The sequence below is a fragment of the Pleuronectes platessa genome, chromosome 17, assembly GCF_947347685.1.
Source record: "Pleuronectes platessa chromosome 17, fPlePla1.1, whole genome shotgun sequence".
Classification (NCBI taxonomy): Eukaryota; Metazoa; Chordata; class Actinopteri; order Pleuronectiformes; family Pleuronectidae; genus Pleuronectes; species Pleuronectes platessa.
Window position 1 is genome coordinate 18,619,020 of NC_070642.1, and position 23,727 is coordinate 18,642,746.

The following is a 23,727-nucleotide window of genomic DNA, read 5'->3' on the forward strand; positions in this document are numbered from 1 at the left end:
AGCGTAAATATTCTATTGGTTTAAATCTTGGTGCAAAAGTTTGAACTCTGAGGCTGAGGATCCAGCTGAAATCTGATTGGTCCCTGAACTGTCAGTAGTCTTAATAGAAAACTACTCACTTATGAGCAATACGAAATTTATATAAAAATGATTTAAGAATGTTTATATTCTAAGCTTTTTTGAAAATATGCAATTTGCTTAAACAGGGAACAATTTTCCAAATATATTCAATAATATGTGTCTTTTCTCAAAGTTATAGAGCTGAGGAATGACTTAAGTGTGCACCTTATGGAATCAGGACTTGTGTACGAATGTAGGACATAAAATTGAGCCCTTTGTGTAAATTGGTGCCTTTTATTGCCCCTGATGTAGAAAAATCCTAGATCCGCCACTGGTCTCTGTCCATGGTCCTGAAAAGAGAATATTGTTTGAAGTTTCCCTTTATCACATGAGATGATCACGTTTGACGAGATTGGTCGTAATCGATCAATGAACAAATAACTTCATATCCATTACAATCCATTGGTTTCGTGAATGGTGTTAACATGTGTGTTATGGAAGAAACTGATGCAAAGAACAGCCTTAAAATATGATATGAAATAAAGTTTTTTCTCACCTTCCCCATTTTTTCTCCCCCTTCTCTACCTGTCTCTCAATCCATCCATCCATCCCTCTCTTCACTCCCCACCTCATCCCCTCTTCCTATCCACCCCCCCCCCCCCCCCCCCCCTCTCCGTCTCTGGTGCGCGTTCACAACACTAACCTTGGCTCGACGTCAGAGCCTGTGCAGCAGTGCAGTATAATGGGAGCGCAAGCAACCCAGAGCGCCTCATAGGGGGCTGCATATCGCTGCTGTATCCTCTGCTCGGCGCTCTCCGGCTCCTCACCAAGCCTCTCCAGCTCATCTCCCACAGCCCATGCTTTGGGGCTCTCTCTCTCAGCCCCCTCCCCACTGGATCCCTACCCTTCGACATGGATGTCCCGCCGTCCCTCGACCCGGAGGATTGTTGTTTCTTGGCGCAGTGAAGGAGGAGAAGGAGACGGTGGAAGGGGATCATGCCGGGACTGCTAATGGATTTAGGGAGAGCGCAAGTGACCATGCCGTGATCTTGCGCATCCAGGGCCGCCGTCACCCTGCCTTGCCCAGCGACCGGAGAAGAATTACGGGGGAATCGAACCCGCGCACCGGGGGGGTTTAAACCGCTGTGCATCCTTTTTTTTTTCTTCCCACAACAACATGAAGATTACCTCCCATCATCTGATGATAACCAGTCTCGTTTTCAGGTCCAACCTCAGGCTGATCCCGCTTCTGCTGCTGCTGCTTCTTGGATACACTCGCGGGATGCCACACGTTTTGAGATTCGGTAAGATTTTGGTTTATGACCCGATATCAGCTGTAGCGATGTGTGATCACGCGGTGCCTGCATGTATGGAAATCCACGGTGTAACGACACCGATGCTCTGTTCTCGTCCCGTTCTTATCCCTCGTCTTGCAATTGACGGCAGAGTTCGCGAAACCGGCACGCAACAAATCATATTTCTGGATCTTTATAATCTCATAATGTCTCGTGGCACTGTCCACGTGTGGCTTTCTGCAACACGCATGACATAGTGAAGGGGGAATGGGGTTTTCCACAAGCCTTCAAACCGGTGTTACAGTAACTTTGGAAAGAAATCAACTGTGGCTATGACCGGAAGGTGCCTCTCTCCACGAACGCAACAGCTCGGGGGACACGCAGCGGATGAAACTCGACCCAAACATCCAGGATCCTCACGGACTCGTGTATCGTCCGCTGCCTTATTTAAACCGCTGACACCCCCAACACGTCCCCTGCAGTAAATGTTTACACGCAAACATTACGGATCGATAACTCTGATCTGTCACATGGGCCAATCGATAGACCAGGCAGCACCACTTTTTGTTATCCTTAAACCCAATGAACCGCTATAAGTGGTTTATTTAGATTTAGGGTCTACTTGTGTATTGGCTTTGATTTAAAGGACAGTTCCAGTGGTGACTGGCTGAGTCACAAATGTCCCCACATAACTGTTAAGTGCAGATAATCATCACTCTCACTGATCGGATGAAAGTTGATTGGCCACTTCTCTTCAAGAACTACAGAGCACCTATCGGGGGAGGAAATGTATAATGACCCTTATGTTGATTATTAGAGTATAGTTCTTCAGCAGCTGCTGCTCCAGTGGCTGTGTTGCTGATTCTTAGCAGTAACACCGCAATTAATACCATTTATTTCTGTTCCTATAAAAAAATCCCACTGAATCGCGGCCTCTGGTGGTTTCAACAGTTGCTTAATTCGATCCGTCTCAGGATGGCTGCATTTTGTCGCATGTGCATGGGAACATCTCGGAGTGACAGGGGAGCCCCTCCTGACAGCGGATGTCATCAAGTGTTGACAACACATCCTCACAATCCCCCCCCCCCCCCCCCCCCCCCCCCGAGGGCCCTGTTTAAGAGTCAGGCTGCGTCCGCGAGAGCCGCCGCTATGGCAACGGGATGTGCTTTTCCTCCCGCTGCATCCTCGGCCCCGACGAGCGGTTTCCCGTCTCACACGTTGTCTGACAGATGCCGGGCGTCAGTAAAGTAATCCTGGGGGGGGAGACGGCGAAAAATGGTATGCGTAATAGTATTTGACACCAAAGTTTCCAAGCCAGCAAATAGGCTAATGACTGAAATCCTAAGAGAGAAATGGGAACAGTAGTTGATAAAATATGTGAGGTATATATACCTCGCCTATTCTGACAGGGAGAGATGTGAAGTGGACAGGAACACGGAATATATATATTATTATATCATGATGAAGTGTTGACAACACATCCGTCTAATCCTAATATATATTTATATGTGTGTGTGTGTGTGTGCCTGTGTTTGTGTATGTGTGTATGTGTGTATGTGTGTATGTGTGTATGTGTGTGTGTGTGTTCTTTGTACCTTACAGAGTCAGGACCTTTTTCCTGGTTTTTCAATGGACGGTTTGAGGGTTAATACTTGCTCATTGGTTTAGGGATAGAAATATGTTTAGGGTTAGGGTTAGGCATTTAGTTTGGATGGTCACCGTCAGTGCGAGGGTCTATAGGTAATGAATTATGCTGATAATTCGCCTCATAGATAGATGTACAAGAGTGCGTGTGTGTGTGTCTGTGTTAGTGAGAGAATGTGGATAGACATAATGTGAGATAGGAGGGGATTCAGGTCACTGACATCTTTTCGCTCTGAGGCAAAGCTCAGGTTTGATTATTTCATATTTTTTTCAGTCTGCGCGAATATTTGACGTATACGCAGCGATTCTCTCACAGGGAACATGAGGAGCGGATACTTGAGTGACAAGGAACAAGGAATATGTGTAATCGTTTGTATCTTGTGTGTTGATGTGGGTGCTGCGCGACGTAAGCAATATGTTGCCTGACATGTGGAATCTGCAGGGGATCTCTATAGACGGGACCACGCAAGATAGGAGGTGATTCAGTTGACGGAAATGTTTTTGCTCTGAGGCAAAGCTCATTCAGCTTTGATTATTCGTATTTGATTATTATTGTGTCTGTGAATGACACTCATGAACACAGAGGCTGAAAAACCCTCTGATCTCTGTCCCAGTTTCTGATCCGCCTGTTCAGGACCACGGACAGGGACCAACTCCCGATGTTGTTTAAAAAAGCTCCAGTCTTTTTGTTGTGTGCCTTCCCTTTGACAGTCAAACATCCTCTTCACATCTCTCCGCTGTAAGATTGCTCCATTTCTTCGTTGTCTTTTGAAAGGAGGATAAACTTATCTTTTTCTCGGTTTGCTTGTAAAGGGGCTGAGCGGAGAAGAGACAGATGAAGATACAGTTTTGTGTGCGGGCGATTTTTATCAAGAAAAGTAAGATGTATGTCAGTGCGTGTGCTTCGGGGGAGATGGAGGGGGGGGGGGGGGGGGTGCTGAGCAGCGTTGAGAAACATCGGGGGCCCGCCGGTCCGTTTCCCTTGCTTTCCCCCCCGTCCTGCAGCATGTGCCTTATCAGCGGATAAATCCCAGCTGCTCCTGCAAGAGGCCGGCCATATGAGGAGGTCAGCTCCCCGTGGGGGCTGTCTGCTCCCCCCCCGCCCAAGTTCCATTCTGGGCAGACTGGCAGTTCACATGGTACTACCGCTGTTCTCCTGTCAGAACGAGACCTTTACACACACACACACACACCAGAGCATAGTCGGCCCCTTTGTATTCACAGCACCGGTCTCACGGCGCAGAGCGACAAGTGTCAGAGAGTGAGGGGGGGGGGGGGGGGGGAATCAACACAACAAGAAGTATACGGGCCACCAGCTGCAGGCAAATAGGCTGAGCTAATTCCCAGACAGAATTGGATTATTGTGTTCAGGCTTCCTCATTTATAAATCATACAGGTAATTCGTTTAGTTAGATGCTGAAATGGACCCGGTGCAGCCCTTACAAGGTGTAATAAAATCTGCCTCAGCGAGACTGCTCTTTTTCTAACTAGCTCCCACCTACATTTCTGAGAACTGAATGAGACTTTGTGGCTGAGGATCTCAGAGAACAGGAACAAAGTGGGGGAGGTTTGTTTGGAGTTGCAGTTTTGGTTTTTCTCTTAGGCTGAAGGAAAACGCTGCAAAATGTCCACTTTACTCAAGAAATGAAATCTAACAGCTTCAATCCCCGGCACCGACTCTGCAAGCTGAACCATGTTTGGCGTCCATAATTGTATTATTTTACGAAGCCATTACTGTGAAAGTTCAACCTTCTCGATTGCTTGTTAGGATCCAGTGAGGTGGAAATTCAGGGCTGCGTTCAGGATGAATTATCGTGTGACAACAAATTAACGGAGCTCATTTGAGCTCAATTCCATGGGAATCGGGGCCATATTTACATGATCTGTTTGAGCCTTCAGCCACAACAAATGCTCAGGAAGCAGTGACTCATCATATCTGCCATTTCATTAGAGTTGATTGAGTTTTATTTACAGACGTGTCTTATTCATTAAATGTCAATTACACGGCGACAAAATCAAAAGGCAGCAAATGTCAACAGTGGAAATGAGATGGTTAGCTGGTGTGGTATTTTTGAATGTCCACAGTTGGTCTGCGGCGTGTTGTGGCTGAGTGGAAACGCTATCACCACCATCTACACACAACATTGGCAGATGCAGTGTCCCCCCCCCCCCCCCCCAGGCTGTCGACTGCTGCTGAAAGCATTGTGGACTCAGAGATGTTTGTTTATTTCCCCCTCATGTTTATGTTTTCCCAGCTCAGCCATGCCAGGGAATATTTATGACCCAAACACAACATTGTCTTTTGATTTTGGAAAAGAAATGAAGTCCTTATTTTCTTTTTTTGTTTGAGTCCTTTGGCAAAGGACACAATCCCCGCTGGTGCAAGCTAAGTTTATCTGCGTACCTCCACAACGCCGGGCCTCTGTTGTGTTCCGTAATATTTAAGACTCTTTTTATCCCCGCGTAAACTACTGCGGCGGAATAACAAGCTATAAGAACAGGCAGGAGTATAGAGGGAGCACATTCAAGGGGAGTTTGTAGTTAATTGACTTTATTTTGCGTGTCCTTTCCTTCAGCCTGAATTATCAGCGTGCCGGAGTTTAGTTTGGGTTCGTGGGAATTATGGATATCACCCCGTGCCCTGGCCCTCTGCCAGCGTGTGCACGGCAAACACACTTAAATAGGCACAAAGCCGCTTAAAATATTCATGTGTCACTTGGCCCTCGCCGTAGCTTATATGAAACTATCTCTCCTCTGCTGGCAAATGATTTCCATGGTTTAAAAATACCCGCTGTGGGTTTGAAGAACAAAGAGGAGATCTGTCGTGCATTAGCATGCGGCACCACACATGGGCTGGAAGCAGGGACATATCGAGATGGATTTCTAAAAACATGTTTACGGTCCTGAGACTCTTTTGAAGGTCTTGCTGTCATGCCTCAGTTACAAAAGGCTCAATGGTGATTAATTCAGGTTGCAGATTTTCCTGGCATTTTGAAAATGGAAAATATCTGTGAGGTATGAAATTAGTTTTCTTGCAGCGGTTAGAATCAAGTCTCTTTTTTTATTTCAGATTTACCCTGCTACATTGGAAAAAGATTATTTACATTCAAGGTGGCTTCAGATGATTGACTTTGTGTGCAGGGGAGCCGGTTCCAACACAACGAGCCTCGTCTGCTGCTTTGTGGACAGTTTGATTCCTGCACTGGCTTTCATTATTCACAGCCTCTCACTTCTTTTTATTGTCACTCCGGGAGTTCCCTGGATATCAGAGGGGTCATGGGTTATATGTGCGATTGTTTTTTGAAAATGTCCCCTGAGGAGAACCCTACAGCGCCAGTCTGGCTGACGGTCAGAGCCGAAACTCCTCACTAGGAATCATTTCCCTCTTTTGCATCTTTTAACCAGAGCCGTCCTCCTCACAAGCCTACCAAAGGGAGGGGGGGGGGGGGGGGGGGGCGATTTGAAGTCACAGAGAGGTGTAAGAAAAACAACGAGTGTTTGTCGGAGGGAGGGAGGGAGTAAAGAGCGAGCGAGAAGAAAAACAGTGAGTGTTGAGACCTGCAGATACGGAGTAAAGATAGATTAGTTTGCCTCAGAGCAGTCCACTCTCAGCCCACTCTCACTTGTGCTCTTTTATTACTGTTTTTGTGATGGCTTCTCTGGAAAGAGGCCGGAAGGACAGTCGAGTGCGCTGTGGAAAATGCAGTGGGAGGCCAGGAGTCATGCACCGCAGCTCGGAATAAATGTCAGCAATGAACAGGTTGAAAATTTGCCCGAGACTAGAGATTCTCACAAAGCACCTTTTTTTTAAAAGGAAATCAAACTGCGTAAAAAAAAACGGAAGAAGTCCAAATATGTTTTTTCATTAGCCTCCAATGAAATGATCCATTATGTCTCATTACGTGTTTGGCTGTCTCCACTTCCACTGGAGCGTAAGATGTTGGGAATCAATCAAAATCAATATGTTTGCATAGCCATAGAGGAGACGACAGAAACTGGCAGCGCGGCGATGAACCAGTGCCAAGTCCCAGTTGCCCCTTCCAGTGTGCGTCTATCACAGGATCTGTGGCAACGCAAACATGGACGCTGAGGGAAAAAAAAACACAAATATGTACTCCAAGGTGGAAGCGTGGGAGTTGATTATATTAATGTGTTGCTTTGAATTGATGAAGACTTTAAACTTCTGTCTGAACTCGCTCCTTCACTCTCAGTTTGTTCCTGACGCTCTGAGCTTCAAGCCATTTGGAGAAATTCCTCTCGCTGCCCTGTCGCAGCCTTTCTCTGCGATATGAGATCTTTAACTTTGCAGGAGCTCACCTGTGGTAATTAATTATTAAGTGATCGCTCAGAGGCAAACAAATAGTTTTTTTTTTTTTTCAGTGGCTTCTTGTGGAAGCTGCTGATGAGGCCGTTTGGGAGCTGGAGTAAATGTTTCATGTGTTTGCTCGAGGGCCCATCGATTGTCTTCTGCTGCTAAAGGGGCTCAGATGTAAATATGCTTTTGTGATTTCATACAACATGAGTTCCAGCCTGCGTCCCGATGTGTCCTGCAAACAGAGGCGGCCGAGTGCGGATGCCAGGCACACGGACCAAGTAAGCATTCTTGAAGGCACATAAACCCGTAAATGAAAGCATTGACGTCCAAACTACATGGGATTCAGAAGTCAATCGATTAGAGAAAGCCCTCCGGCTGTGGTGGGTATGATGTGAGGCGCCCATCAGGTTAGGACGCGGTGATTCGCCTTCATCCACAGCCAGCGGAATAAAGTAGCGAGAGGGAGGAGGAGGAGGGGGGGGGGGGGGCGACTGGCTGAAAGAGAGAAAGCTGAATTCTCGGCCCCCATTGACAGCAGCACAGCCCTTTGGATGTGAGAACGCGTCTCTGTCTGAATCAAGGACACACAGGGAAATGGGCTCTGGGGGAGGACGCATTGAGGCAGGCTTACTTAGAATCATGTTCTTTGAATCAGCATGACACTCTATTATCCACGATCCACCCGGGCTATGCAAAACATCCCCCTGTGATGGGGAATTTCATTTTTCTGTCCTTCCTCTCCTGTTCTCTTGAAGGGGTTCTGTGGCGTTCTTTAATCATCCGTCCAATCTTTTGGTGCTCGGAGGTATTCGTGAGAGGAAAGTGAAAGAGGAGACACTCAGGAAGGAAACCAACTGATTTAGTGAGTTTAGTGTTAAAACAACGCAGAAGATGAGACCTTAAAAAGATCCGACTTCATTTTAGGAAAACGTTTTGACAGAGATGAACGGCTGAAGCGTGTGTGGTCCACTGTTGGTCACTCACAGTCAAAACTGGAATAACAGACCTCTGCCAAGGCCCAGCAGTCCTCTTCAATTCACTCAAGCTGCCACCAAAGGTCACACAATCATTTTCATCAAGACCCATGAATTTTTTCTTTGATTGAACCTAAAATTGAAAAGGTTCTTCCTCGGCTCCGGCTGCACCGCCCCCCCTCCACTGAATTGAATGGAAATTGGTTGAGTAGTGTTTGGGTTATCTTGCCAACACACAAGCAGACAAAACAACAACCTCCTCGTGGGGAGGTAATAACACACGTCCCCCTTCTTTGGTTGACTCAACAATTGGCCCCTGACACACACACACACACATTCACACACACACACACACACACGCACACACACACACACACACATACACACACACGGTGGACTGGAGCAGACACGGATTGATTTCCCATCTCGCACACTCTGTTTTAAGTTTTCTGAGGAGGCCTAATGAAGCCGGGCGCCTGCGTTTCCCTCGCCCGCTGAACGGTGAGATAGGCCCACGCCCGGCCACCGCTCCCTGAACATGACAAAGGACTTTGAGTCCCCGGCTCGACGGGGGGGGAATGAATGTGACAAATGGTGGAATAAGCGGCAGACTGCAGATCAGGAGGATTAAGAGCCGGACTTTTAATTTCCCCGACTGTTTGGCCTCCTCTGTCTTTTTTTTTTTTCCTCTCACATTTATCCTCAATAGATATATTTCCCTGTGTGTTGTAAAGAAAATGAGCGCTCGTGTCGGTGGAGCTTCATTATTCAGTGATTTTTTTCTATCATTGTGCTTCTGGCTGTTTTCCTCTTTCATTTCTTACGTCCTCCCCCCCCCCCCCCCCCCCCCACCCTGTGTGTGCGTGTGGCAGGAATAATAGGCACACCTTTTGCAGCACAGTGTAACGTATTGACTTGTACCTGTAGCTGTGATTATCTACTAGCTTGTGTACGGCGGTGGCTAATGGGAGGCTGATGAACCCAAAGCAGGGGCTGACATTTTCCTGCCCCGCGGCGGCGGGAGCTGGGATGGGGGTGGGGTGGGGGGGGGGGGGGGGGTGCAGGTGTCTGTTCAGGTCTAATGGGCCATCCATTCAGACGTTTAATTGAGTGTCTTTTATCTGCCTCCTGTGACCTCTTTTATTCTCCTTTTCTCCCTCTTTTCGTTTCCCCTCGCTCATCTCTTCTTTTTCTTGTTGTCACGCCACGCCCCTCCGCCGCCGCTGCCTCCCCTTACCCCCCTTACCCCGCCCCTCCCTCCCTCCCTCCCTCTCCAAACTCTTCCCATTTTTTTTTTGCACAAGCTTCTGCCATCTGCGAAATACCCACAGCTTCCTCCATCCTCAGCCGCGGTGCCCGTCACCTGTTGTTATCCCCTCGAACACGTCCAGCCTGAAATCGATGCAGAATCCAGAACATGGAGTTTTCTGCCCGTTCTCTTTTCCCCTCCTCTCCCCCCTGCTTCCTTGCCTTTGTCCTTCTCTGTCCTCTGCGTCGTCCTTGTCTCCCTTTGGCTCTCGGCTTGTCTCCGGTGCCTTCCCCTCTACTTTGTTCTCTCTCACTATCATCAAGCTCTTCTTCCTCTCGTCCGCTGCTCTCAGTGTCCTTGCACACAGAGGAACGATTCCTCGTTTGAGATGCACGTTCTTTCATCCGTCTGACTTACCTGACAGTGTCTCCCACGTATAGGGGACGTGGTCGGGGTCTGCACGGTATCTAAAGCCTGTCCTCATATTGCCTCCTCCAGTCTCCATATTCTTTAATGGCAGAAATGGCTTTGATACCCCAGATGCTGCAGTATGATAACTCTTGTTTTAACCACCAACCCGTGACTCTCCTAATGATTACAGATTAACATTAAAACATTATTGTCGCATCTACTCGATATATTTAGCTTTTACGACATCATTTCTTTAGCAGTTTCAAGTTCAACCAGCCTCTGTGTCACTTCCTGTCTCCATAAATGCTACTTGTCTTCTGTGAAAGTGTCTCTTACCAAACATCCTGTCAAATGTCCCCTTTTTATTCCTCCTCTCTGTCGTCGCTGGAAGAAAAAAAGAAGAAGCTGAAAGCCCAGCTGTGAGCATTAAAGAGCCGCCTCCTGAATTAATTCTTGACCTTTGCTTCTGACAGCAGATAACATCTGCCCTTCTACAAGAAAGAAAGTCTAATTTTACAGCCATTTTGTCCCAAATTACAACGGGGAGAGTGTAATACAGGGTCATTTTGATGAGCGCCAGAACAGTGAGAATTAGAATGAGAGCAGAGAGGCGAGTAAAGGGGATGATAGAGTCTCACGTAATTTGCTGTGACCTAATTGCAGCATTATAAATTGAACTTCTTTTTTAAGCTCAGTACGCCGAGGTCGGCTGCAGTGAAGTATATGTTAGATGGATGTAAGAGAGGGGATTTTTATTCACTTTCTCTTCAGATGGTGAAATGTAAATATTCAGCGACGGCACAGAAGGGAGATGAGAGTCTTTGCAAACCGATTTCTGGCGAGGATGACGAGAGACAGTTGGAGATCCTACTGCTTAACTGTCAGAGAGATTGTCTTAAGACTTGAAGATTACTGTTCCTCGGGTTCTCATCTATATTTATTTTGGTGAGCGTTACAGCCGGAGGGCTTGAGTGTCCGGGGACGCCGGAGACACGCCAGCCCGTCCTGCCTCTCACGTCTCGGCTGCCGTAAATTGCAAAAAATGCTGGTGAAACGGCTTTTATCACGACGAGGACATTGATTATAAAAGCGAGATGCACATGCACGGGCATAGCTACAATGTGCTCAAGGCTGGACTCCTGCCTCTCGGAGCCTGCGGTGGATAATTAGCATCTCTCACACGTGCTTAGGCTTGATTAAAACTCAGTTTGCAGGGAGCAGCGCTGTGAGGTCGCCATCTGTCACCTGCCGAGGCCACCGTGGGATGTTCTCCAGTCAGAGGCGGCGAGGAGGATGATGTGTGTGTGTGTGTACGTGGCGTCTCGATAAAGGAAAAGGAAATATGGGGAGATGGAAAGAGAAATGGCAGCGACGGGTGAAGACATAAAGCATCAGGAGGCGCTCTGTTCAGTAAGCAGTCCCTCTCTCTCCCCGTGGCCTGTATATCACAGCTAAATCACCTGTTTCTGTGTCGGTGGAAAAAAGCTCCTGAGATTTGTCTTATTTACTTGAACTTTATATCTTGGGGGCGGGGGGGGCAGCAGTTTTGGGAATACTCATAGACTTGGAAGTCAGATATTCTAAGGATTGATTGTGCGAGATCTAAGGATCATAAAAACCTACAGCGTGCAGAAGGGAGCTGCAGTGCTAAAAGGTTTCTGCTCCTGTTTTGTTCCAATTTTACAGAAACTTTCAGTTCTTATAAATCAAATTCACATCGTTAAATCCTCTATTTCATGTCGTGGCCTGAAATAGGGTTAGGGGACGTTAAGGGAGGATGTGAAGAAGGCGTTAAAAAAACAAATCAAGCTGGAAAATCACCATTATTCTCCGGTTTGGTAACTGACAGGTAAAGTGGAGAAAAGGATTTTCAAAGTGACCCTCAGAGATGCAACATAAAGACAATTAGAAAGTCTTTGGTTTGCAAAGAGTGAAAGAGATTTATTGAAGCGTGACTGCTCCTCAGCAGCGCCTGAGGAAGAGCTCACCTCTCTGCATCTTACAGCACAGACACTGTAATGGCTCGTTTCTCCTGCTCTGTGTGCTGCTGCTGATTTGTGCACATCAGTAAAAATCTACACTTTAATCGTTTCCACATGCAAAGAGCTTCTTCAGTGCTGGGGCTGCTTAGCTGGAGAGTAGTTGGCAGGAACATGATGTGTTGTGTGAGTTATTGTGTAGCGTGAATAATAAGTTTGAACCTATCAAATGAGAAGATTTGCTTCTTAGCTATGTGTACTGTGATTAAAAAACGGATTTGACTTTCTGGGGTTTCATCTTTCACCTCTGTCTGACAAAACACAAACACACTATTTTAAGACATCACTCTGGGCTTTAAAAATAAAAATCTATCTTGGGATGTTTTTGTGGACGACAAACAATTAATCAGTCAACTGAAAATAATATCAACCGTATTATCTGACTGAATGATCACAGGTTGCAGACTTAAAGAGCATAATGGGCTTTCTTTTGCAAAATATTGATGGATCAATTTCAGGGAATGAAAGACTGAGTCCATCTTCACACTGTGTGTCACTGCTAAACCTGCCTGTCACTGCCTCTGAGCATTGATCCTTCACCAACACATCATCATATAAAAACATATTTATGGCTTCATGTTTGTGAGAGTATAAGCTAAGGGAACAGACCATAGTGTGAGTGCATCTGCATTTAATGACACCACATCACCATCATAACAATCGACTTCTGGAAGGAGCCTGTCTATTCTCAAGAGCCGGCACATATTTCTGTGTAATGTGCATACATGTGTGTGTGTGTGTGTGTGTGTGAGTGTGTCTTTCCATTTGTGCGCCGGCGAGCACTTAGCGCTTTGTACGTCTTATTTTCACAGTGGTTGGTATTTCTTTCCTGTCGCATTCACGACTCGAGAGCAGTGGAGAGGCTGGAAACTGCGAGCGGGGCTGGAGCCGTGTGAGACTCCAGCGACTCGAGGCCCGTGGAAGTGTGCTCACAGTTTGGCACAATTAGAACCGAAAGGGGTCCCTGCTTGACAAATTAGCACACAAGATGTCAGCCGGTAGTTTAGCACATCCACAATGAGCCCTCGCAAATTAGCACATATTTTGAGGAGGGAGCTGGCACATTATTATGAATCGAGAGAGTCTGGCAAATTAGCACATCTGTTGCCAGTGCACAGAATGAATACATGTTATAGGATCACTGGTTTCCTACTTGGAGCCGGGTCAGGCACGAGGTTTTGTGTGTTTGTGTCTGTCTGTGTGTGTGTGTGTTTGTGTGCGCTCATTATAAGAGATGGATGAGATTGATCTTTTGGCCACGCTAGAGCTAATTATTACCCTGAGTGCAGCTGAACAGAGGTGTCTTTGAATGCCGCCGGCGTGGGCTTTAGATTCTCACATCAGTCACATTATCCCTCGGACTCAGTTGTTTTCTTACCTGACAGGTTTGTTTAGGCTCAATCCGCCGGAGTGCGTGATTCTGTGTGTTCCACACGTGTCCGTGGTGGAGTGTGTGAGTCAGCCCGGGGCTTAGCGTCCAGCGGTGGCAGGTGACAGTCCAGACCAGTGTCAAGAGGCTTTAGGGTGACGGGAGTGATTCTATTCTGGAGAAAATACCAGTAACACGCAGAACAAGTCGAACAACAACAGTTCAACTCTCGTTCACCTGAGCTGCTTTCTTCTCTGGGTTCAGTTTCCATAACTATGAACAGGGCGCTTGATTGAATTATTGATTCATTGCAGAGTCACATGATTCATTGAGTCATCAACCATGTTTCCAGGTTATGGATCTTTTGATGTCTTGATCTTTCATGCTTTATAACACCAGCATTCACCTGACTTTACCAGTGCAAGTTTTCTAATCAATGTCTTTTACCATTATCTAGAATTTTTGGACAAAGTCATGGGTTGGATTCAACCACGAATATACCTGGTATCATTTTATAAAAAAATAACCTCTGATAACCAATTGTGGTAAGAATGATGATGGAAAAGGACGTCACTCCTAAGGGATGAAGAACAGATGAAGTTCTACCCTATATCTGTACAAACAGCTTTCCAGTGACTCTCATCAGCCGTCACTGACGATGGCTTGTTGGTGTGATACCACAGCCCCGGTGAGCGCAGGGCTCAGTTGTTGTATCCCGTGCCCTGGTCAGATTTCTTAGGATCTTCAGGGAGAGAGAGAGAGAATTGGCCCTCGTGCAGTGCAGGAAGGTCAGTCCACCACAAGGGGAGCTTCAGATTAAAGACCAGCAGCGGCGACTCTCCACAGGCCTTCATGCATCATGTCCCACTCACTGACAAACATGTCACGGAAGCGCGCCCACTGGGAATTTCTGAGATATTTACGGAGCCTTCTCCATCACTTCTGCCAGCTGCCTGTTGGCTCCGAGCGGTGGTCCTCGCTGCCGCAAGACGGAGGGGAGACAGAAGCAGGCCGGGGGGGGGGGGGGGGGGGACAAGTTTGCTAGCTGGTTACCATGGCAGCCCCCCCGAATGGCCCACCGCCGCCCTGCAGCTATGCTACTGGTCATTAGTCACAGAGACAGGCCGTCCACGCTGACTGTCTCAACGCCCTTCCTCCACCAATCAGCTGCTCCGATTCCAAAACTGCCAGTGTCATATAATAGATGCATCAGTCGCCATGGCAACATGCGGGCCTCTCGTCTTCCTTTGTAGCCGAGCGAGAGAGAGAGAGAGTAATGAGAGCTAAGAGTAGCTTCATTCAAAGATAATCCTCCCTGCTGTTATTTACAGTAAACTGATGTCACTAATGTCTAGAATATGTATGTACTTCTACTTATACACGGTACTATATGATGTATGTGCGACCTTCAGGGGCGAGTGGCTTCTGTTTACTGGGACTAATTTCAAATTAACTCCATTTCTGTCAGAAACATTAGAAGAGAATAAAATTTACATAGAGGAGACACCCTCCCTCACACAACACTTTCATTTCAACTTTATGCCCTCTCTCTCTCTCACTCTCTCTCTCTCTCTCTCTCTCTCTCTCTCTCAAACACACACACACACACACACACTGAGAGACACTCTGTCTGTTTTCTAGTCAGGGTGATTATCCAGCTCATAACTCACTTAGAGCTTTCATTTGCACCATAATTCACACCAGTCCCACCGATGGCAGCTCCATAATTCACACACACGCTGATTATCTCAGCTGTAACTCACACACCTGCAGTTGGAGAGACGGCAGCAGCGAGCGGCGAGAGGGAGGACGGATGAGACGAGACAGGGGGGGGGCTCGACCTTAAGCTAAATATACATTACAATCTATTATAATGTCTTTTTTTCCAAGACGCTGAAAGTCCAGTTGGGGGAAGAAATATCAGACCCAGCATTCAATAGAAACAATATTGAAGATGTGTTCTCTAAAAAAAAAGTCCACCACACGCTCATGTAACATCAAATCTTACATTTCTTGTTTGATTTTCCATGTGCCATCATATTCCAAGGTAATCCAATGTTTGAAATCCCCCTGGAGACACTCAATGTGATGTTTTCTGCCTCCTCTGTGATCTCCCAAAAAGTTATTTCTTTAAAACCAGCCTGTCCGAGCCATACATCGTGCCAAAGAAATCCAATGAACATATCTTAATATCCTCCCGCTCCGTGCTCTCTCTCTTCTCAGACTCGCTGAGCAGGCCGCTGCAGACCTGTCTGCTCCCTCAGGGCTACGGCACGATAATGATTTATTAGGCCGGACTGACGTGATTCCTATCATCTTTAATGGAGATTCTTAGGTATTCATTCCTTAGGAGATTAATGTGGCATCTCAGTGTAATGAAATGACCATGAATAGCAACGTGTCCACATCGCACTGCTGGTGCATAGCGGGGGGGGGGGGGGGGGGGGGGGACACACACATGAAAACTTCATTATTGTTGCTCACTCTGTGCTTTGGTGAAAACACAAAACATGCACTTGAATGCCTCGTCTGTAGCTGGTCGTGTGTGTGTACTTGTTTTTGTTACGGCTGTAGGACCTCGTCCAGAATAAACACCGACCTTGTTAGGACCAGTAGACCTCATGGGGACCAAAGCCAGAGTCCTGATGAGGGACAACGTCTGAGGTCCTGGATAATGTTTATAGTTATGTAAGAATTGGACATGGTTAGGGTTAGGGTTAGGGTTAGGCATGAGTAGGTTATAGTCATGTTTAAGGTTAAGATAAGGCATGAATTGGTAATGGTTAGGTTTAGGGTTAGGCTTAGTAGGTTATGGTCATGGTTAAGGTTAAGATAAGGCATGAATTGGTAATGGTTAGGGTTAGGGTTAGGCATGAGTAGGTTGTGGTTATGGTTAAGGTTAAGATTAGGCATGAATTGGTTATGGTTAATGTCACGGGTAAAATGTGAATTGTGATTACGTCCTGGCTCGGTCTAGGCTTGAATGGTTCCTGGCTAAGATTATGGGTTAGCCAAGAATTGGTCCTGGTGAATGTCCGGGGTTAGGGTTTTGGTTCGGTTGCACAAACTGTATGTGTGTGTGTGTGTGTGTGTTTGTGTGACAGAAAAGGCAATAAAAAAAGAGAGTACCATAAAATGAAGACAGTAAAGACAACATCCAGTTTGACTGTAGCATGGTGACAGTGATAAAGCTCACCTCCCTAAGTAAATGACATCTTCTCTGCCCTCCTGCTCTCCCTTTCTATCATTCGCTGCTGCTATTTATAGCCGGCGTCTCTCTCACTGCAAAGCTCTCTCTCTCTCTCTCTTTCTCTCTCTGTCTCTTTCTCCACTCCCTCTCTGTCTCTTCCTCTCTCCTTCTCACTCTTCTCTCGCTTTCTGTAATTGAATCAATAAACAGGCTCTAAAGTTATATTTTTTTCTTAGTTTGTATTTTCCAGCCGACTCTCCGTCCTCGGAGAGGGTGGGAACCGCGGTTGGACTCCTGAACTCTGCCTCTTGTCTCCGAGAGGGTTTCTCAGAGCGGCTCTCACAAAACCCTCACTTTCATCTTTTCTCCCTTTTCCCCCCCTCATCCTCTCTCTTTTAAGTTTGATTTCTGAAAAAGCTTTCTCAGGATTTAGTCCGTCCTCAAAGGTGCACGAGCTGTTAGAGCTGTTTTTTTGTTACCGTGTTTATTTGGAAAGTTGAAAGTTGTTCGCTCGACTCTACAGCTGTTTGAGCTGTTTGACATAGAAATGTCCCCGGAGTAATTTTATTTTCTTACATGTGATGCAGTCCACAACATGACAGCTTCACTTCAGTCTAATGATGGTTGATATCAGCATCGTGTACCACCGAAAAAAGGTCTGGTCGGATATTGGGAAGTAAACAAATCTATTTATCGTATGTGAGTATTTGGCAAAAGTTCACTTTGGAAAATGTCGACGTTTAGAAGTGTTGCCAATTACAACGCTAGCAATAAGCCATACAACAATGAAAGCAGTCATCACTTAATTAATTGTTAAATATACCTTATATACTTTTTTTTTTGTTTTTTTCTAAATGCAGTGGTATTGGGTCTTTACTCTGTATCAACGGATATATAAGTTCTACTCTTGGAATTGGTATCGGGAAACTGGGCGAGGAACATCTCTAGGAATTAGATATATCCCAAGTGACTGACTGCGACAAGGCATCAGAACCATATTGAAGAAAAACTGGTTTTGAGAATAAAGTCGTAATATTCCACGAAAAAGGAATGAAAAACGGAAATAAGTGGGAAGGAGAACCTTTGCTCGCCCTGTAACCTCTTTTAATATCAGGTAAACAACAATAACCTCCGAGTTGACCGTTGCAAAACATTTCCTCCTCCAGTAAAGAGGCAATTTCCTCCAGGTCTGTGTGCTTCTTTCGTCCGAACAAGTTTCTTGCACAATATTTTCAACGTCCTCAGACAGAAGATTCATAATTTTGTTATTTATGAACCTCGCACTAAAGTATAAACCTCGGCAAGATGCACATTCTTTATTTCAATGCGGGCTGCAGTCAGATCTTCCGATAATCCACCTTTAGAGATATAACTTCATTCTCAAAGTCTCATCCATATAAAGCCTTGAAAAATACCGGGACCAAAAATACATACGCTTTATAACACAAGCAGGTACTCTGCCTGAAGTTACTGACGTGCATTCATTGTGATTTAAAATATATCCATTAGTCGCGACACAATCTTGAAATGGAGACACGTTGGCAGTGGGTCAGTTGGAACGCCGTCTTTCTTTGTTTAGGATTCTGCAGCACGCTGACGGACCATCTGGAGCTTTAAACGCTTTCTCCTCAGAATAACGAGGACAGGTCTGAAAGGAGCCGCTTCAAGTCGACGCCGTCTTACTTTGTGGGCGTTAATTATATCGTCTGGCTCGCGTGGCAGTGAAACAGGGTTTGTTGTTTGTTTTTAACGTGTTGATGCTGTTTACACTTAAAGAGCATCGCGAAAGGTGTGATTCTCATAAATCCAAAAGGTAACAAGATTCCCGAAGCAGTCACAGCGTGGTTCCCCGACAACTAGAGTAACAGTGAAATATCGTGTGCTTAAAATAGTTTTAAACTTTTAATGAGTTTATTCAACAATATCCTTTATTTTCTGACTTGATTGACCTTCCCTGTCCTTCTTTTCTTATCTCTCTTTCCTTTCTCCTTCTCCATCTTTGTGTCTTTTCGCCCTAATCTCCTTAATCCCCGCGCTCTTGTTTTTCTTTGCCCTCCTCTCATCTGAGAATCATTAGAATCAATTGGGCAAAATTGAAGAGTGAACCTTTCTGTCAAGGCTGAGCGAGGGAGTTAAAGAAGGGCGCCCACCCCTGAACTCACCTCCCTACGCAACTAATTGCCCGTAATTACACTGACGACTGCCACGGAATGCAAATCAGCCCCGAGATCCGTCTCATGTCAGCGTGTGACTGAGCTCTGTACCGGGCTGAACTCGATTTCATCAATACTATGAGAGCACATATACCGGGAGTGGTGCTAAAGAACAGAAAGACGATAGCACTGCTCAGGCTGTAATGGCCTCGATCAGGTCAATCATTTACTTGATTCTCTCTCGTGTTAACAAATCTATTGCAATCACACGAGAAGGAATTGGCCGTTGTGAGTTCATGAGTTCTTGAACTTGAGCTCATATTGTTGTTTTTTTCCCTCTCGGCCCACAGGAGGAATATTTGAATCCATCGAGAGCGGCCCCTCCGGAGCAGAGGAACTAGCCTTTAAATTTGCCTTGAACACAATCAACAGGAACCGCACCTTGCTCCCCAACACCACGCTGACCTATGACATCCAGAGAATCAACATCTTCGACAGCTTCGAGGCCTCCAGGAAAGGTGAGGCCGGAGGAATCACAGGCACATCTAGCAGCAGCTTGTTTTGTTTGCAGTTAAGCACAATGGATTATTGATCAGTGGAATTAGCTAGATAAGTAAAAACTGTTATTTAGTTTCTCATATAACTTTATATTATGACAGGGTTTTAGAAGTGAGGAAATCAACTTTTTATGTGACGAGCAAAACATGAACAAGGGTTTTTTATTTAGGATTGTTGTCTGTGCTAGTTTCTCTCTGTGAGCCTCTGCTGATGTGATTCATATTTTCACATTTATTAATATTGATAAATACAAATCTGTTGATATGAGCTTTTTACAGCTATATTGGTATCTGCCTTGCCGAAAACAATGCAAAAAATATGTTTTTTATTATTATTTATAATAAAGGTAATGCTGACAATTGGAAAATCTCAAGCCTCAATTACATGTCTTTTTCATTTGAACCGAGTTTGATAATTATATCTAGATAAATATTTAAATCGGCTGATGTATCAGACATTTTTTATTCCATAATATCGGTATTGGCATCAATCCCCCAAAACAGCAAATCAGTTTCTTTGGCTTGACGCTGACCCACACTGAACAGTAAGTGTTTAAAAGTGATACATATAACAGAAACTAAAATCCTGACCCTCCTACTTCTTCCCGACCAGCATGTGACCAGCTCTCCCTCGGGGTGGCGGCCATTTTTGGCCCCTCGCACAGCTCGTCGGCCAATGCAGTCCAATCCATATGCAACGCTCTGGGCGTGCCCCACATCCAGACCCGGTGGAAGCACCAGGTGTCGGACAACAGGGACTCGTACTACGTCAGCCTGTACCCCGACTTCTCGTCCCTCAGCAGAGCCATCCTGGACCTGGTGCACTTCTTCAAGTGGAGGACGGTCACTGTTGTCTATGATGACAGCACAGGTACAGGTACAGATGGTGTCCGTCTTCCTCTTCACGTCCTGTGTATGTTTTTTCTTTGTCTGATGATGAATGCGCAGTGTGTAAAGCCCTGCACCCCCGAAACTGTCCAGAGCAGCAGGAGGGCACCAGGTGAACTCCCCCCAAAAAAAAAAAGTATCACTGCTGCTCCGAGTTCAGCGAGTGCTTTGTAACCTGTCAAGTAAATTCAGAAATCAATAGCTTACTGTTCTGCCTCGGTCCTCCAGGTGCTGCCCACGTCAGTCTTCCAGGAGAGTGAGCAGCAGCAAAGAAAGAAAAAAAGAGAACCACATTACCCAGAATGACCCAGTGTCTCTTCAGATTAATGCAATGCAGAATTGTAGTCTGTGGGAGCTGACAACAGCCATTAATAACACGGAGACACTTGATCTCTGAGGGGGGCTATCAAATGTGTCTGCGAGCCATTTTGTCTATCCCGTGACTTTGTGGAGTGCCTCATAATGTGCATTTTAAAAAGACCAGTCGTATTTTAGCCGGAGTGCCGTGATATCTTTACGAGGTAGAGTGTGTGAGCGCCGCGGAGGAGATAACAATATTCAAATGCGTATTCGCAATTTACGAGCGATTTGGCATGATGTGCCTGACAAGTTAATGTAAGTAAATTAGACAGAGTCGAGAGGAGGTCTAGATTCTCGACAGGTTGCATAATGAATTTACTCTCTTCTCTGAGAAAATGAGCATTGTCTAGCGGGTTGACGTTCTAAATTGTGCCACTAAATAGATATTTAAAACCAGTTCCTGCAGCTTTTATCGGCTCATGGCGTCTCGGTGATATTAGTTTTACCGCTGCCCACCGGTACGTCTAGTTTTGCAGCTGTTGCATACATTTCGGTAAACAGCCAGTCCTGCAGCATGCTAGCATTAACCTTGGATGATATCCCAATGACTCGTCCCACTTGCCACATTACCCTCATCTCCTTGACCTCTCTTCGCCTCGTGCCTCGCAGCTCAGTATGTTATCACCCTCGTTCTCCAGCGAGCTGCCCCAGGGGGGTGCCGAGGGGCGACCTCTCGCCTCTCTCTCTCGGTCAGACCGGAGCAGCCCGGGCCTCCTCTTCGGGAGCGTTTTTTTCCGGCTGCAACACACCTGACGCCCTGAAAAGTGTGACAGCTGCATAGCCGCGCCGCATCCCCCCCGCCGCTTCCACCCAGTCCCAGGCTGTAATCACACAGCTTCATGCTCCAGGGCCCCACGCTGCTGATTGGAGCCTATCTGACGGCTGGCAGGAAAAACTATCGGAGGGGATAAAATATTCACACACAGCCGTTAGAAGATCCAGGGGGAAAGTCTGAAGGCATTAGCCAGAGCCCACAAACATCTACGCTGACAGTGTTACCCAAACGTTGAGCTCCCTTGACAGATTTTTTTTTTCTCCCCTTGCTTAACACCTCCGAAAGTGTCGGCACGAACTAAAACAGGAAGAAGCAGACATGACCTAGAGTGGGGATCTATTGGGATTACCTGTGGAAAGCTCCAGGAGGTTCAGTATTCCTCCTACAATGGTGCTTTTCACAACAAGACCTGCGTGTTCCTATTTCACACCAATCTTTCCATAGGCCTCGGGGAGACCCAGCCCCACTCACAGTAACACCATTAAACTGCTCACACAGCACTTCATTTCAAAATAAAAAATAGGCCGAGCTATCTTAAAGTGGTTGCATGGAAAGAAAGAAAAGAAAAGAAAAAATCCTATCTCTCTCCAGTTCCCCCTCTCGAACTATCCTCGCTGCTCCAGCCATTTTTATACCCATGACAAGTAATCATCTCTCCCATCAATCCAGCCTCTTTCATCCCTGAACTCTGAAGTTCTCTACTGAGGGAGAAACTCATTGTAATCTCATCACAGCATCTCCCGGAGAGCTTTCTACCTGAGCGTGTGGTCGAGAAATGAAAGGTGAAGATTGTCGCTCGGTATGCTGCGGCGGTGGCGGTGGTGGTGGCGGCGTCACGCTCCCCAGGGGCAAGAACAAGCTGGGCAAACAGAGCCGCCCTCATCAGAGCACATCTGAAGTGTGTGTGAGAGACAGACGAGACCAGATCGGCCGCGGCTTTCCATCACGATCAAATTGAACCTATTCATTGCTACTGTATCGCATCGCACTGCGGACGACGAGAGCAAATCAACATTCGGGAGCCTTCTGTGGGATTGGAAGTTTCTGTTGGGTGTGTGGGGGGGGGGGCTGGGGGGGCTGGGGGTTGCAGATCGACGTTCTTTCTATTCCGTGCTCTCGGTATAAACGAGTGCAACGTGCTGGCTTGGTGTTAAATTCTCTTGATAGGTCTGTGGCAGGCTGTTTGCTTGCCAGGCACGAGTGGGAGGATCAATAGGCTGCAGATTAGGATGGCATGCATATGAACTGCTCTCTGCTGAGGAAAACTGAAACCAGTTGTTTCTCTTTTGGCCTCCTCAGCATCGGAGACAGTACAAAATGGCGGCGGATCAAACACGCTCCGTTGCTGCATCTTTTATCTTTTTTTAAGTTCCCCTTTTCACGCTTTGTGTATCGTCCTTGTCTGCAGGTCTCATTCGACTGCAGGAGCTGATCAAGGCGCCGTCACGATACAACATCCGTTTGAAGATCCGACAGCTGCCCACCGAGACCAAGGACGCCAAGCCCCTTCTGAAGGAGATGAAGAAAGCCAAGGAGTTCCACGTCATCTTTGATTGTGGCCATGAGATGGCTGCCTGGATCCTGAAGCAGGTAGGAGTCCACCTTAATGAGCTACAGCAGAAATGTAGATTCACCAATTTAACCCAACGTGTGAGACCTCAGGAGTCGTCAGTAGTGTCCCTACAGGTTTTATAATGTTAGTGAGACAAAACACACAAATCCAAAGACATAACCTTAAAGTCTGAGTCGTTTTCAATCATTGATCAATAAATAATAATCACTTTTCATTAGCTGCACACCTATTCATTTATATTCACCTTCAGGTTCAATATGTATAGACTGTTTAAAAAGATGGACTTCATGATGGCGCCAAAGCATCTCCATTGCTAACAGTATAGGTCATAAGCTCCGCCTCCTCCATGTTAACAGATGGGACATGAACCAAACCAAAATGCCGAGACACTGGTCCCTCCTTCCCCAGATAGGCAAAATGGAGGCGTTCTTATTTGGGATATGTTAGCTTCACTTTTGGATAGTGGAAAGAAACATCGTTATATAGGGTCTATGCTAAACAGTTCTATAACTAGAGTTTTGCTGCACTTGTGCATGAGACAAGTCATTTTATCACAGCGAATCGTAAATTTAATTAAAAGTGAATTAACTGCAGCGCCAACGTTTACATAATTTCCCCTTAAAGCGACGCAGAGCCGGCACATCGACTCGTGGTTCATTCATTATGCACATGTCCTCAAACAATAAGCTCATGTGTGTTTTACCTTTATTACTTTTCTTCTCTCTTTAAGCAACGATGCGAGTGATTCAGATACCTGCTCTCTGCTCTCTGCGTTTTTTTTAATCTCTCCGCGGTTTATATGAGATCTCTGCGACTGACCAATCATAGTAGACGCACTCCATTGCACAGTAAAGGTTTTTTTTAATTAGAAAGTC

General features: G+C 46.2%; 1 protein-coding gene across 1 annotated transcript in view; it reads left to right on the forward strand.

Moving 5' to 3' along the window:
- Positions 1 to 1,055: 1,055 nt before the first annotated feature.
- LOC128460090 (glutamate receptor ionotropic, kainate 2-like) overlaps positions 1,056 to 23,727 on the forward strand; it is a 63,431-nt gene continuing 40,759 nt past the window's right edge. Inside the window, exons 1-4 of the mRNA XM_053445126.1 lie at positions 1,056 to 1,364; positions 19,050 to 19,217; positions 19,870 to 20,127; positions 22,688 to 22,869. Coding sequence (XP_053301101.1) covers positions 1,238 to 1,364; positions 19,050 to 19,217; positions 19,870 to 20,127; positions 22,688 to 22,869 — 735 coding nt within the window. The 5' untranslated portion in view covers positions 1,056 to 1,237. The remainder of the gene's footprint in view (positions 1,365 to 19,049; positions 19,218 to 19,869; positions 20,128 to 22,687; positions 22,870 to 23,727) is intronic.